Source organism: Eleutherodactylus coqui, chromosome 1 (genome assembly GCF_035609145.1).
Source record: "Eleutherodactylus coqui strain aEleCoq1 chromosome 1, aEleCoq1.hap1, whole genome shotgun sequence".
Lineage (NCBI taxonomy): Eukaryota > Metazoa > Chordata > Amphibia > Anura > Eleutherodactylidae > Eleutherodactylus > Eleutherodactylus coqui.
In genome coordinates, this window is record NC_089837.1 from 454,580,951 (window position 1) to 454,594,144 (window position 13,194).

A 13,194-nucleotide genomic window follows, 5' to 3' on the forward strand; every position below is an offset into this window, starting at 1 on the left:
AAAACTGAAGCAAAATGCTTATTTTCTTCATTTTGCTCCCCCCAAAAAACGCAGTAAGTGATCGAAAAGCCTTATATATCCCAAAATGGAACCAATAAAAACTACAGCTTGTCACACAAAAAACAAACTCTCGCAGAGCTCCGTCCATGGAAAAATACAAACGTTATGGGACTCTGAATGCAATGATATTTTTTTTTCAATAAAGGGGTTTTTATTGTGCAAAAGTGTAAAAGCCTAATAAATAATAATTTTGGTATCGCTGTAATTGTACCGTTCCACTGAAAAAAAATGGATTGTGTCATTTATGCTGCATGATTTAAAAAAATAACTAAAGGTAGAATTGATGTTTTTCTCCCTGCCCTCAAAAACACTTAATAAACGTTTTTCAATACATATGTACCCAAAAATTGTTACCAATAAAAACTAGTTTGCCCCCCCAAAAACCCTCATATGGCCATGTTAACAGAAAAATAAAAAAGGTGGAGGTGAAAATCCCCCCCCAAATCGTTGCATGGCCAAAATAGGTCAGGTCCTTAAGGGGTTAATCCAACAAACCCCTCCTTTTTGAGTCCCCCCTTCTGTAACACTTGACCAGTTGACTACATAACCCCTTCCATTCTACAATGTGTAGTCGTCTCCCGTAGCAACCAATCAGATCCCAGCTAGTGCTTTCCCACCTCAGTGATATGATTGGTCGCCACAAGCAACAGCGCTTGATTTTACTGCGCCAGTGTTTCCCCCCTACGATGTCGCACATAAACGATGTCACGTAGGGGGCTTCCCTCTTTTGGGTGTAGCAATATGGCGGCCGACAACCGAGTGTAACACAATGCCTCCTGCGGTGGCTTGGGGTGTAGCAACAGGGCGGCCGCGAGGACAAGATATTCCGGGTGCGGTCTTACTAGGGGGCGGGGTCTCCCCCGTAGCACTATTAGCCCCGCCCAGTTCCCGTGTCAGAGGAGCGGGCAGCGCGTCACCCCGGAGCGGCTGCCGACTGTGTCCCGTGTGTGCCGGCGGCAGAGCTGCTGCTGGACGAGGCGGAGGAGGGGGAAGATGTCTGCGCTGTCGGCCTGGTTCTGGAATGAGCGCTTCTGGCTGCCCCAGAACGTCACCTGGGCGGACCTGGCGGACACAGAGAGCGGGGAGCAGTTCCCGCGGGCTGGACACCTTCTCTACGCCTTCCCCACCGCGCTGGGGATCTTCGCCTTCAGGCTGCTGTTCGAGAGGTGAGACTGAGCACCGACCATGCCACTGACCGGCCGAGCATCACGGCTGGACCGTTACTGGGAGCCTGTGCGAGGTCACGTGGGGTCAGCAACTTGCTCTGGGCTACTTCTAGACAAGGGCTTCCCCAGCAGCGGTTTTTGGGGGGCTCCCCATGCTCTAATTAGATGATGGCTGTCAATGCAGATCTGATCCCACCTAGTTTATAGGAGGGCATCCCCATATTTATAGGGACCCAATGTATCTGATGTCTTAAAGGGCCACTCCCATATCTGCCATGTGCTGCTAGGGTATCCCCCTGTACAGGGCTGTGACATCAGTTAAAGGGGCTATCCCCAGTTATGATCAGTGGGGGTCTGACTGCTGAGACCCCTCCCCCAATTCTGACAATGGGGGTGTAATGTTCCTAGATAGTACGAGCGCCCGGTGATTTCTGGCAACCCTATTGGAATGAATGGCGCGACGCTGCGAGGGAGGCGCTTCATTCAGTGTGGCGCTGCTGAGCGTGGGAGAAGAGGGGCTGCGGGACCCCTGCCCTCAGGATCGGTGAAAAACTGTTCTACTAAGCGATAATCGTTCAGCCTAAACGCAGCCAACGACCGACCGATGTGATCGTCCGCTATTCGCTCGTCCAGGCGTAAAAATCGTTGTTGGGTTTAAACAGCGTTCGTTCACTTATACAGCCAATGTAACGGTTTGTCGGCTGAGCGAGCCAACGGGTTCAAATGATCGGCTCGTCTAAAGACGCTCTCGGGCCCCTTCACAGCGGCGGTCGCGATATCGCTGCGAGAAAATTCCTTTTTTTTTCTACGATGTTTGAACATCAGCACCGCTCTCTCGTAAAAACAACCCCGCTACTTGCCACTTTTCTCACACGATTTTTTTTCACGTGATTTTTGGCGCAGTCTTTTAACGCAAAAGTCAATAGGATTTTCTAATGTTAAAAACTCATCGCACGAAATACAGAAGTTCGTGTTTTGCGATGCGATTAAAAAGGAGGCTTCCGAGGGAAACGTGGGAGACGAAAAGCCACAAAACGTAGAAAGATAGGAGATGTTGTAATTTTTATTTATTTTCTCCCCCCTCTCTCGCAGCATCGCAGGAGGGAAAATATCGCAAATGTGAAGGAAACCATTGAAAATCATTGGTTTCATAATTCTGTGTTTTCACTCACTCTCGCATTGCACAAAAATTGCGCAATTTTATTTCCAGGCGCCCTAGTGCTGGGTTTCCACGGGTTGGTTTCGCCGCAGAAATCTAGCAGTTTTGCTGCAACGAAAAAACGTGAGTTTTCCGCAGGATAAGCACCGCTTCAAAACCCGCGGCACTTGGCACATGGCTGGCTAACCACGGGATCAGCGGAGGCAGGCGGACTTGACGTAGCGAAATTCCGCGGCAAATCCGCCCTGTGTGAACCCAGCCTTAGTGGTGAGTCTCCTCATCGCCTGTCCTGTGCATAGAGAATAACTTCAGAGTTTGGGATAAGCCCCCTAAAGAAGAACTTTACCCACATGCCAATCTGGTGGGGTCCGCAGGTATTATGAGATCGGTGGTCTGGCGCTCACATTACTCCGCTCGGTTCCTATGGCGTTACCAGAGGTGGCGGCGTACAAACGCTCTCCGGCATAGAAGTGAACAGATCGGTAGTGCCCCCGCTCCCCCGCTGCTCTGTACCTGCTGATAGACGCATGGCTCATGTTCCCGGGGGGTTGGACCCCAGCATCAGGTACTTGGCACTGTACTGTGGATAGGTGATAACTTATTTTAGTAGGGCAACACCTTTTTAAAGGGGTGTTGAGAAGTTGTGGATTTTGGTGCCGGCCTGCAGAGGTTTCACCCCTTCAATTTGGATTTGATGGGGTGAAATCTGCTATAGATTTGCGCCCTCGCAGTACCCTCACACGGCGAACCTATAGTGGCAGATTCTGCTCAAATAACCCGCATCAATAACCACATTTTTCTGCACGCAGTTCTTGGCGCAGATCCGCTCGTGGATTTTGTCAGTGGGTAAAATCCGCGTGTGGAATTCGGACGCAGAAACACGCGCCAATTCTTGATGTGGAAACTGTTTTCCATGTTGGAATTTCACACGTTGATTTTGCTCACTGACGAGGCTGGATCCGCGCCAAACACTGCTGCAGAAAGCCGCAAATTTGACTCTGGTTTTCTGGGGTGGAAGTTCCCGCAGCGAATTTTGCCAGTAATTCATTATCTGTATATACCTTCAAGGCCTCGTGTCCACGGGGAAAATAAATGTTAAAATCCGCAGCAGATCACCCGCGCACGTGATCCGCATGTAAAATTTCCCATTGGAATGCATCGACCGCCTGCGGGTAGATAAATGGCGCAGATGGTATTTTAAAGTGATTCACAAATTTTATGCGCGTAAAAAGAAACGCACCATGCTCCATTTAAGTGCGGATCACGCTCCAGATGGCCCCCATTGATCTCTATAGGTGTGTCAGATCCGCTGCGGATCTTAAATGTGAATTAAATAGGTGCGGGAGATCCGCTGCGGATTTCAAGGCTGGGAGGTGGGGAAAGTGCAATTTTTCACGCGCGGATGGAAAAATTGTATCTAGAAAAAAAAAAGCATCCGCATGCAATAAAATACAATTTTATGCTGATCTGCACAGCAGAAATCACGTTACATATCCGCAGCGGGCCTGATTTTTTTTCCCCCCCGTGGACATGAGGCCTTAGGGCTCATGTCCACGGGCAAAATAAGAATTAAAATCCGCAGCGGATTTTAACTCTTCTCCTGCCCGCGGATCCGCACCCGATAGAGATGCATTGACCACCCGCGGGGTAGATAAATACCCGCGGATCGTCAATAAAAGGGATTTTAAAAAAAATGGAGCGTGAAAAAATCTGGACCATGCTCCATTTTCATGCGGGTCTCCCGCGGGCTTCTATTGAAGCCTATGGAAGCCGTCCGGATCCGCGGGAGACAAAATTCGGAATTTACTCACACGCTCCGTTTCTTCTCTTCGCCTCGGCGCCATCTTCTCTCCGTCGCGGCCGGATCTTTTTTCTTCGGGACGGCGCATGCGCGGGGCACGTCACCGACGTCATCATGCGCATCCGCCGAGCCGAAGAAAGAAGATCCGGCCGCAACGCAGAGAAGATGACGCCGCGGCGAAGAGAAGAAACGGAGCGGATGGGAGGTGAGTTTATTCTCATTTATTCTTATTTTCAGCCCTCATGTCCGCGGGGCAGGAGGGACCCGCTGCAGATTCTCCATGGAGAATCCGGAGCGGGCCTGATTTTCCCCGTGGACATGAGGCCTAAGGCTGCAGATTTTGCACATTTTGGTGTGCTTCCACATTAAAATCTGCTACATGTGAACACTCAGCCCATTAGTAGCTGAATAGCTTCATTTGCATGTATTTAAAGAACTGTGAGTGGTCTGTTCTTTAAATACATCACTATCGTTCTCCAGCGCGACAGCAGCTGAAAGAATGTTATCAGAGAACTTTTAAGCTGAGCTGAACTCAGCGATGCACAATATGTCACATATTTACACGTGACGATCGCGCAAAAGATGGCTTTTGAACGATAATCGTTGTGTGTAAAAGGGCCTTAAGCCCCCCCTCACACAGATGGTTTTGTACAGTGTTTAGCGCTGCACCGCTTCTGTAGCACCACCTCCCCCTCTCCCTATAGAATAAAGCGTTCAGCGGGCCGCTGTCTCCCGTGTGCAGCCGCCGGCTGTTTACGTCTCCTGAGGCCAAGTTCACATAAAGAATCCTAGAGAGAAGAAAGTATGATATACGTGTACAATGGGATACATCACCAAAAGGTTCTCATGGTGAAGATAACATTGCGTGGAGTGTCTGTGCTGTTTGTCGATGTATACGTGCCTGCGCTATATTTTCGGGCCATACACCTGGCGTCCGTCGTATCCCATGAGGCTGCTCATGGGGACTTTTCTCACAGACCTTTGCTGCACGTCCGTCTCTCGTACGTTTTGATGGCTGAGATTGGCGCACACAATATGAGCAGTCCATGTGCAGCCCAGACACGACTGGATACAGCCTAAGGGCTCATTCACACGGGTGTCAGCATATTTCGGTCCTTGTGGTGTTTTTTTTTGTTTTTTTTTTAACACAAAAAAAGCAAGAAACCCAATAAATTTTTTGCACAAATGGGGCAGTGAATACGCATGTCATGTATATTTGCGCAGTCCAATTCGCTTCAATGGACTTTGCTTTGTAGTTGTTCACGCAACCAAAAATCGCATGAAAAATACACTCCCGTTCATAACACCAGTGAAATCGATGGGTTTCATTCATGGCGTATTGCAGCCCAAGGGCTCCTACCCACCGTTGTGTTTTTTTTAACATGAATGTCAATGGGACTTTCTAATGTTAAGAACACTCCGCAGGTTTGTGCTGTGTGATTTTATTTTATTTTTTTTCCCCATTTTAAACATTAGAAAGTCCCATTGACATCCGCTTTAAAAAAAATCAAATAAAAACGCAAGTAGGTAGGAACGCTAAGCGTGCCTTCACACTGGCGAGGAAAATTGTTTGTGATATCGCCCATTGCTTTTAATGGGACCGGCAGCAGTAGTAGCGTTGGCCCTTTGAAAGCAATGGGGGGACTCTGTGATACTCTGCTGCGGGTGTGACAGCCGCGCTGGGGATTCCCTTTCATCCCTGCGACAGCTGACATCATTGATGAGGTGTACTAAACACCGTAAAATAGAACAGACTCCCGATGGCTAGCGCGGCGCCGAACATTAATTGTGGAGGGGAAAAGCGCCTGTGTGAGGGAGGTCTTATGCTAATTTTACGCGAGCGCTATGTTGGGCCGCGAAACTCGCCGAAAACAATGGAATGATGTGGCGTGTGAGGGAGGCCAGGCCACTCGTAGGCATCTGTAAAAACAGGGCTGCGTGCGGAGCTAACATCTATGTGTGTATTTGGCTGAGTTTTTACTGTTGTGGTTTTTTTTTTTTTTTTTTTTTTTTTGCGCAGTAACAAGCTGATGTCACATCATTTTTTTTTTTCCTTAATTCCAAAAAACAAGAAAAAATGGAATAAAAACAAACGCAGTATTGCACATGCAGTTGCATACTTACTGTGGTTTTTAAACACCCCATTCACTTCAACTGTTGGTTCGGTGTGTGAAATACGCGCTGAAACACTGAGAATAGGACATGCTGCATACAAAAATGCGGCAGCGAAGCGACCGTTGTGGACAGGAGCAGGTCTCCGAATTTTTTGTTTTTCCATTAGACATATATTTTTGTAATTTACGTATGTATGTGTATACGCCCCATCCTGACCCACCCGTGTTTCCATGTCCTGGAGGCCGTCCGACCTGCAGCCCGTATGTATAGGCCGCAGGTACCGGCGTCATCACTTAGTGATGGAGAGGGAAACACAAATGTTTAGGGGGAAAAAACCTGTACTACGCATGACCGCCTGCAAGCCTTGGCGGTCATCCGTGTTACAGATAATGCAGGTACGCGGGGTCTCCTGCTGGGGGCGTCACCTGATTCTGCTGCAGGATCCCATATGGGGAATCCGGCTCGTCTGTGTGTAGCCGGCCGTCGGTCGCATTCTTATAGGGGTAAGAGTATTTGCGTGTATTTTGGCTAACCTCATGTACCCATGTTATACCATGGCTGCCTTGTGTGCTGCAGCTGTGATGAGCGCCGACTGCTGCGTTCGTCGTGTTTGTGGAAGGTGCAAAGGTTGGCTTTTTTCAGGCAGAAATAGAAACAGCGTGCTTTATGCCTATTATTTCTTTCCTAGATTTCAGATGGATTTGCATGTGACGGTCTGCAGAGAAATCCAAGACAGGAGAGAGAAATAAAAAAAAAAAAAAATTCCGTTGCATGTAAAGCTAAGCCTAGAGATTTGTTGGCCATATGCAAGATGTAGGGGGTCTCCTGTCGCCCCTCACAGCCTGTCAGTCGCAGCTTTGGTTGGGGAAGTGTTCTCGTAGAAGAATTCAGTGGATTCCTCTATAAGCAAGCTAACATCAAATCCGCAGTGACAGTAGTGGATCAGATTTAAAGGGAACATACCGGTCCCATGTGCTGTCCAGGCTGAGGACCGGACACCATAGTGTCACACAATGACTTCAGTCTCATTTTTGTCGCTCTTTTTAACGTTTTTTTTGAAAACTTGCACCTAACAGCGTGCAGAACTCGGGCAGCGGTGCCCAATCTGATGACCTACATGTATGCACATGCCGCCATATCCTCCTCCAACTGCAAGCTACTGATTAACAGGTTTCCCCATGCACATCACAGATGAGGATGAAGATTAGGACATGCAAGTGCATACAAAGGTGTTTGAAACAAGTTGTTTCTGAGACTTGAGGCTGATTTACACGCAACAATTATCACTCAAAATTCGTCCAAGCGACGGCTTTTGAGCGATAGCCGTTACGTGTAAATGCACGCCCATCGTGCCCTTTTCATTCATCGCTGACTTCAAGTCAGCATGCTGTGTTCTCTGCGGGCAGTGCTGATAGCATTTTATGCAGACAGCAGTCCGCAGCAAAGCAAAGTGGATATATTTACAGAACAGATCACCCGCTGTTCTCCAAATACAAGCAAATTAAGCTAGTTGGGTACTAATGAGCTCATTAGCCCATTAGTTGCTAACGCGAAATGATCACTCAAAACTGTCAGTTTCTGCCGAGTTTTGAGCTATCATTTTTGCATGTAAATGGGGCTTTAGGCGCAACTCAGACACAAGGCAAACGTCAGAGACCAAAGGGTCATTTTACTTACCCCCCAATGAACTAGCTTATTAGACTTGTGTGAAAAATACTATGGATATAACAATTTACCATAAACATCTGAAGTGAGTCTGTCAGTGGGAACATGCTGCCCATACTGAGGGCATCATGGTATAGAGCTTGGGGGGGATGAGCAGATTGATATACATATACTTTTCCCATGAAACTATTCAACTCGTATTTTATTCATTCATTTATATCTCTGCACATTCTGAGCTGAACAGTCCAGTGGGCGGAGCTATCAGTGATTGACAGCTGTGCTGGTATGTACAGTCATATACAGCTGTCAATCACTGATAGCTCCGCCCATTGGACTGTTCAGCTCAGAATGTGCAGAGATATAAATGAATAAAATGGGTTCTACTGAATGTTTCCCCATAAAACTATATATCAATCTGCTCAGCTCCTCTTGCTATGTAACATCCGTTTGGACAGCGGGTTCAGGCCGACCATCCCCTTTAAGTTGGCAAACTTACGTTGCGTTGTCAGTTGACATTTATCTAAAGTGGATGCAGCCCAGTGTCTACTTTTGGGAAAGAGGGGATCAGGTATATAGCATGCCCAATAATGTATTTCCCTGGCAGATGAGGTGCTACCATAGGCGACTACCAGAGCTCTTCACCTCGCAGCTATCACGTGTGACGGGCTGTACACATGCCATCAGTGTGCGACCTACTATTAGGATGTCCTCTGAGCCCTGGGAAGAAGGTTCCTGGGCTGTTAGAAAATAAATGGGATGTTCAGAAACTGCAGAGTGACATGAAAAATCCTCTCGGGTCCAGTCACTCTTGTAATCCGGTTGTGTTCGTGAAGATGTGTTCTAATTCTAAAACGATTCTAATTTGTTTTCGCACAATCCAATGAGTATTTGAACGATATTCTGTGTAAAACGCCCCATTGTCCTCGCGCAGGTGTGTAATTCTTGCTTTTACACACGAGGATAAATCATTGTATAGTTTGTTGGGTCTTTCACTTTTTTTTTGCTCCCTTCTCTATGTCCTCCCCAGCTCTTCCCACTAATCTCTACGTATAGCTCTGTTAGACCCGGGGCGTATTTACTTTTGCTTCTAGACTCTTCAGAACGGCTTTCACATGACAGAACTGCGCGCCACAATCCCTGCGGTGACATTTGAGGAAATGTGCAGGAAATGGCGCGTATAAATACCTCTTACGGTATATTCAGATGGTGCTGATCTGTAGCGGATTTCACCTTCTCATTGGAACGGGTGAAACTGCGGTAAAAATCGGCAGCGTGGATTGACGTGCCACGGACAAGGCAGATATTTTCCTCAGTATGTAGATAAGGTTTTCCACAAATCTCTTCCCCCATGGTTGGTACTCGGGAAAATGGCGCTAACCTCCAACACGTGAGCATGCCGCTGGGTTATGTCCACACCTAGCGGATTTTGGTATGAATCCACATTATAATCCGCTTGTTAGATGTGATTTTCATCCTCCTCATTGTAGAGGTGAAATTTGTGCTGAAATTCCAGTGTTACCCAAATCCAGTCCCCAGGGACTCCTACTGCTCCGGACCCCCTCTCCCCTCTCTCCCCACCTTGGAGCTTCCACTCAGGCCGATTCGGCCCTTTTTCTACATCCTGACCATTACTTTTTTTGTTTCAATCATTTTTTATTATGCTTTTTCGATAAACAGTAAAGTGTTACATTATATTGATCTGCAGTTACCATTCTATCTAGACGTATCCACGCTTATTCTCTTATATCATATATCGTGTTTTTTTTTTTTTTTTTTTTTTCCCCCCCTGCAGAATACATTTATTTTGTAAAACAAAGAACTAAAAAATAATAAATTGAGAAAAAAATACAACTTTATGATGCATTAATAATGAAAGGCACATATCTGACTAGGGGGGTAGTAGGTAGGGGGGGGGATGTTGAGGTAGGGGGGCAGGGGGAGGGTGAAGGTCTTGATTGAGAGCTTTTTGGGCTTCCGGGAATCCTTAAGGGTCTATAGTACCTGTATTCAACCAGTTTTCAAAGGGTTTAGATGCTCTCATGGCGATCCACGGGCTCCAAAGATCATAGGACCTTTTGCGGGCTTTTTCCTCCTCTGCTCCCTCCATTTCGTATCTCATAAGAGTATTGAGATTTTCTGTCCATATAACCTTTGTGGGTGGAGCCGTGGAACGCCATAGACCCGGGACAGACATCCTAACCGCCAGGATGGCCAATCTCAGGAGTTCGGCTTTGATCTTTGCCATGGACCCCGGGAGCATTAATAGTAGGGCCATTTTTGCTGTAAAGGACACCATCGATCTGGTCATGTTATTGTAGAGGAGTTCTACACTTTTCCATAGTTCAGCTACTAGTGGACATTCCCACCAGATATGCAGCATAGTTCCTATGCTATTCTGGCATCTCCAACATGTATCAGGGACTTGTGCGTCCATTTGGTGCAGTTTCGCTGGTGTCCTGTACCATCGTGATAAAATTTTGAAATTTTGTTCCTGTATTCTGCCGAATTTGGTACTCTTATGACACATAAGGTAGGCCCTCTTCCAGTCTGTACTGGTGAGCGTTATTCCCATTTCCCTTTCCCATTGTGCCACATAACTGGGTGGGTCGTCCTCTGTCCCACGGGCCACCAACATTCTGTATATCAGCGAGATCCCGTGGTCCACGGGTGATGATGTCATGCATGCAGTTTCAAACTGGGTTAGCGGTTTGTTACCACTTCCCCTGAGCGTCAGGGACTCCACATACCCCCTCACCTGGAAATATTTCAACCAGGTCCCTGGTGGGGGCCTGGTTTCTCCATAGAAGTCTCTCAGGGGTTTCACTCCTGTCTGTGTGGTTACGTCTCTCACTCGTGGGATCGGGGTGTTAGGTAGGGACAAGACCGGGTCCCCTCTTTCAAAAGCCTGGAACTGGGGATTGGCTGTCAGTGGGGTCAATGGTCCCGGGACGGATATCAGGCCCATTTTCTGGGCAAATGTGCCCCAAGCTCTGAGCACTTCCCTTAATTGCGGTGAAAGGGAGGTCATCTCCTTCACGTATTGTCTCGGAATCCATGGGGCCCCCCTGAACCGCCGTAGATGTAATGTTCTGACCATTACTTTTTTTTGAACTTTCTATATTTCCACTGTAGCAAAATGTGTAGTCAGGTAAGCCACCAAAATCGTGGGTCTTAGTCAGGCATTGTTTTTTAACCCCCACTTTTTTTGTATTTGACAGCAGGATATATAGCGACTGATGCTCTTGGAGGAACCCCTGACCTACACGTGATGTTGGTTATATACATGTTTAGAGCTGACATAACCGGGCATAGTCAAGGAGCGGCTGACTTGGTATGCCAGTGTCAGTAAATCTCAGACCGGTCACGCATACCTTGACAGCCCAGGCTTCACTGATTCTTCGGCTGTTGTCTGAGCCGGTCTTTGAAGCCTGGTGAGGTCATTGAATACCCTGTTCTTCTAGCTGCCTGTCTGATCTCAATGACTGGCAAATCATGTAGCGTTATGGAGTTCATCTGTCCGCTAGTTTCAGAGGCAGACGTGCCATTTGTGCCACACTAGGGGCTGGCGATACCCTAGAACGTCTTCACACAATTGCTGTACTTTTTCATGCTTTTGTATGTAGATTTTTCAATAACTCATATAATAGACTTAGGCTGCGATGTTTTGAGGAAAAACCTGTTAATGCCACAAAACCCTTGTGAGAATCCAGCCTAAAAGCTGCCGGTAGACCGCCATAAGTCATTATGTCCACACATGGTTTTGCTGTGGACTTGGCAAGAGATATTGCCGTTACCGGTGTGGTGGTGATCGTCCTGCCGTGAGATGACATTTTCTAGGTGGGTTTCTTTAATGAAACCTGTCCTCTGTATCGGCACGTATTCGCGTGCCAGCCAGAGCTTACTTTGATTGTGTTAATGACAAGGAGGCAAAGTCATTAGCACTTATGGATTAGTTACAGTGAGAGATCCTTGTCAGGGATTTGGTTGCAATCCCTTGGCTTAAATTGCATCCTCTGTCCGAGAGATCTCTTGTTCTCTTACGGTAACTCCGATTACAGTCAATACTGATAAACAGCAGTTTTCTGGCCATTGCTTAAGGTGTTGGTTCCACCCGCTGAGCGTGTGCTTGGTGCCAATCCATCAACATGAGGAGGGGTGCGGAAGGCGGGTGATATGGCATGATATAATGAAGAAACTCAAGCGTTAAAAAGTTGTGACCCAAGCAGTTGCCCTCCTTGTACCTTTTACACTGGAAGATTATCGACCCGATCACTCAAAAAAGGGAATTCAAACAGTTGCGCAGTGTAAACATGGCAACTGACAGAGTGACTAGCAATAATCCACTAGCCGTGCCCCCCCAAAAAACTGGTTGATCAAAAGTAGTCTGCTGTAAAAACAGTCTGTTTGTATGGCAATGGCTGAAAATGCTCAGACTTCCTAGGAGTATGGGAATGAGGCTTAAAACTTTAACACTATTCAGCATGTTCCCCTTGACGTTCAACTCGCTTGTTAGATTGTTTCTGACGTTTCTTTAGCCCTTTCAAAAAACTCGGATGTTCTGGTCACCGAAAACCAGCTCTGCTACTATCACCTGTGAATCCTTCCAAAATTTGTATCCCTTCAAGGCTGCCTGTCCACGGGCGATGATCACGCTCTGACACTTTCCATAGTGTTGCTATGTAAATCGCAGTGCCGGCGTCCAAGAGCAGTGAATCCTAACGATTCTCCGCTAGCAGGATTTAAATTGCGGCATGCTGCGATTCTCCAGGGTAAGCCTATCTATCAGATAGGCTCACTTCGGAGACCTCTCAGGGCTTCCCCCTCCTCCACTGTGGCGGAATATCTGGGACCCAAGTGTTGTGCTTTTTTTATTTTATTTTTTTTAGTTTTGGGAATGGGTAAATAGGCTGTTAGAGCAAGATCTGGTGGGTAAGGTGAATGCTCTATGCACTGAATTCTCAAATCCTGCAAAAGATCCATTGTCTTGGGAGCCTAACTGAAGAAGCACACATTTTTACAACTTTCCGCATCTTTTCTTTAAGGCCTCCTGCACACGGGTGGGGCGGACCCCGCATGTGGGATTTCCACTGCAGAGTTTGACCCGGTGCCCAGCTGGTGACCGCCTGCACATGGGCGGGTCGGACCACGTTTGTGGCAGCTGGTCACTGCCTGCATTATCCTTGCGAGTGGAAAATCAAAATATATTTCCGCTTACGGGGAGGAAATCA

General features: G+C 47.3%; 1 protein-coding gene across 1 annotated transcript in view; it reads left to right on the plus strand.

Annotated features, from left to right (window-relative positions):
* The first annotated feature begins 887 nt into the window (after positions 1–887).
* The window catches only part of CERS5 (ceramide synthase 5), a 52,991-nt gene continuing 40,684 nt past the window's right edge, over positions 888–13,194 (plus strand). The window contains exon 1 of the mRNA XM_066584011.1: positions 888–1,226. Within this exon, the coding sequence (XP_066440108.1) occupies positions 1,054–1,226 (173 nt within the window). The 5' untranslated portion in view covers positions 888–1,053. The remainder of the gene's footprint in view (positions 1,227–13,194) is intronic.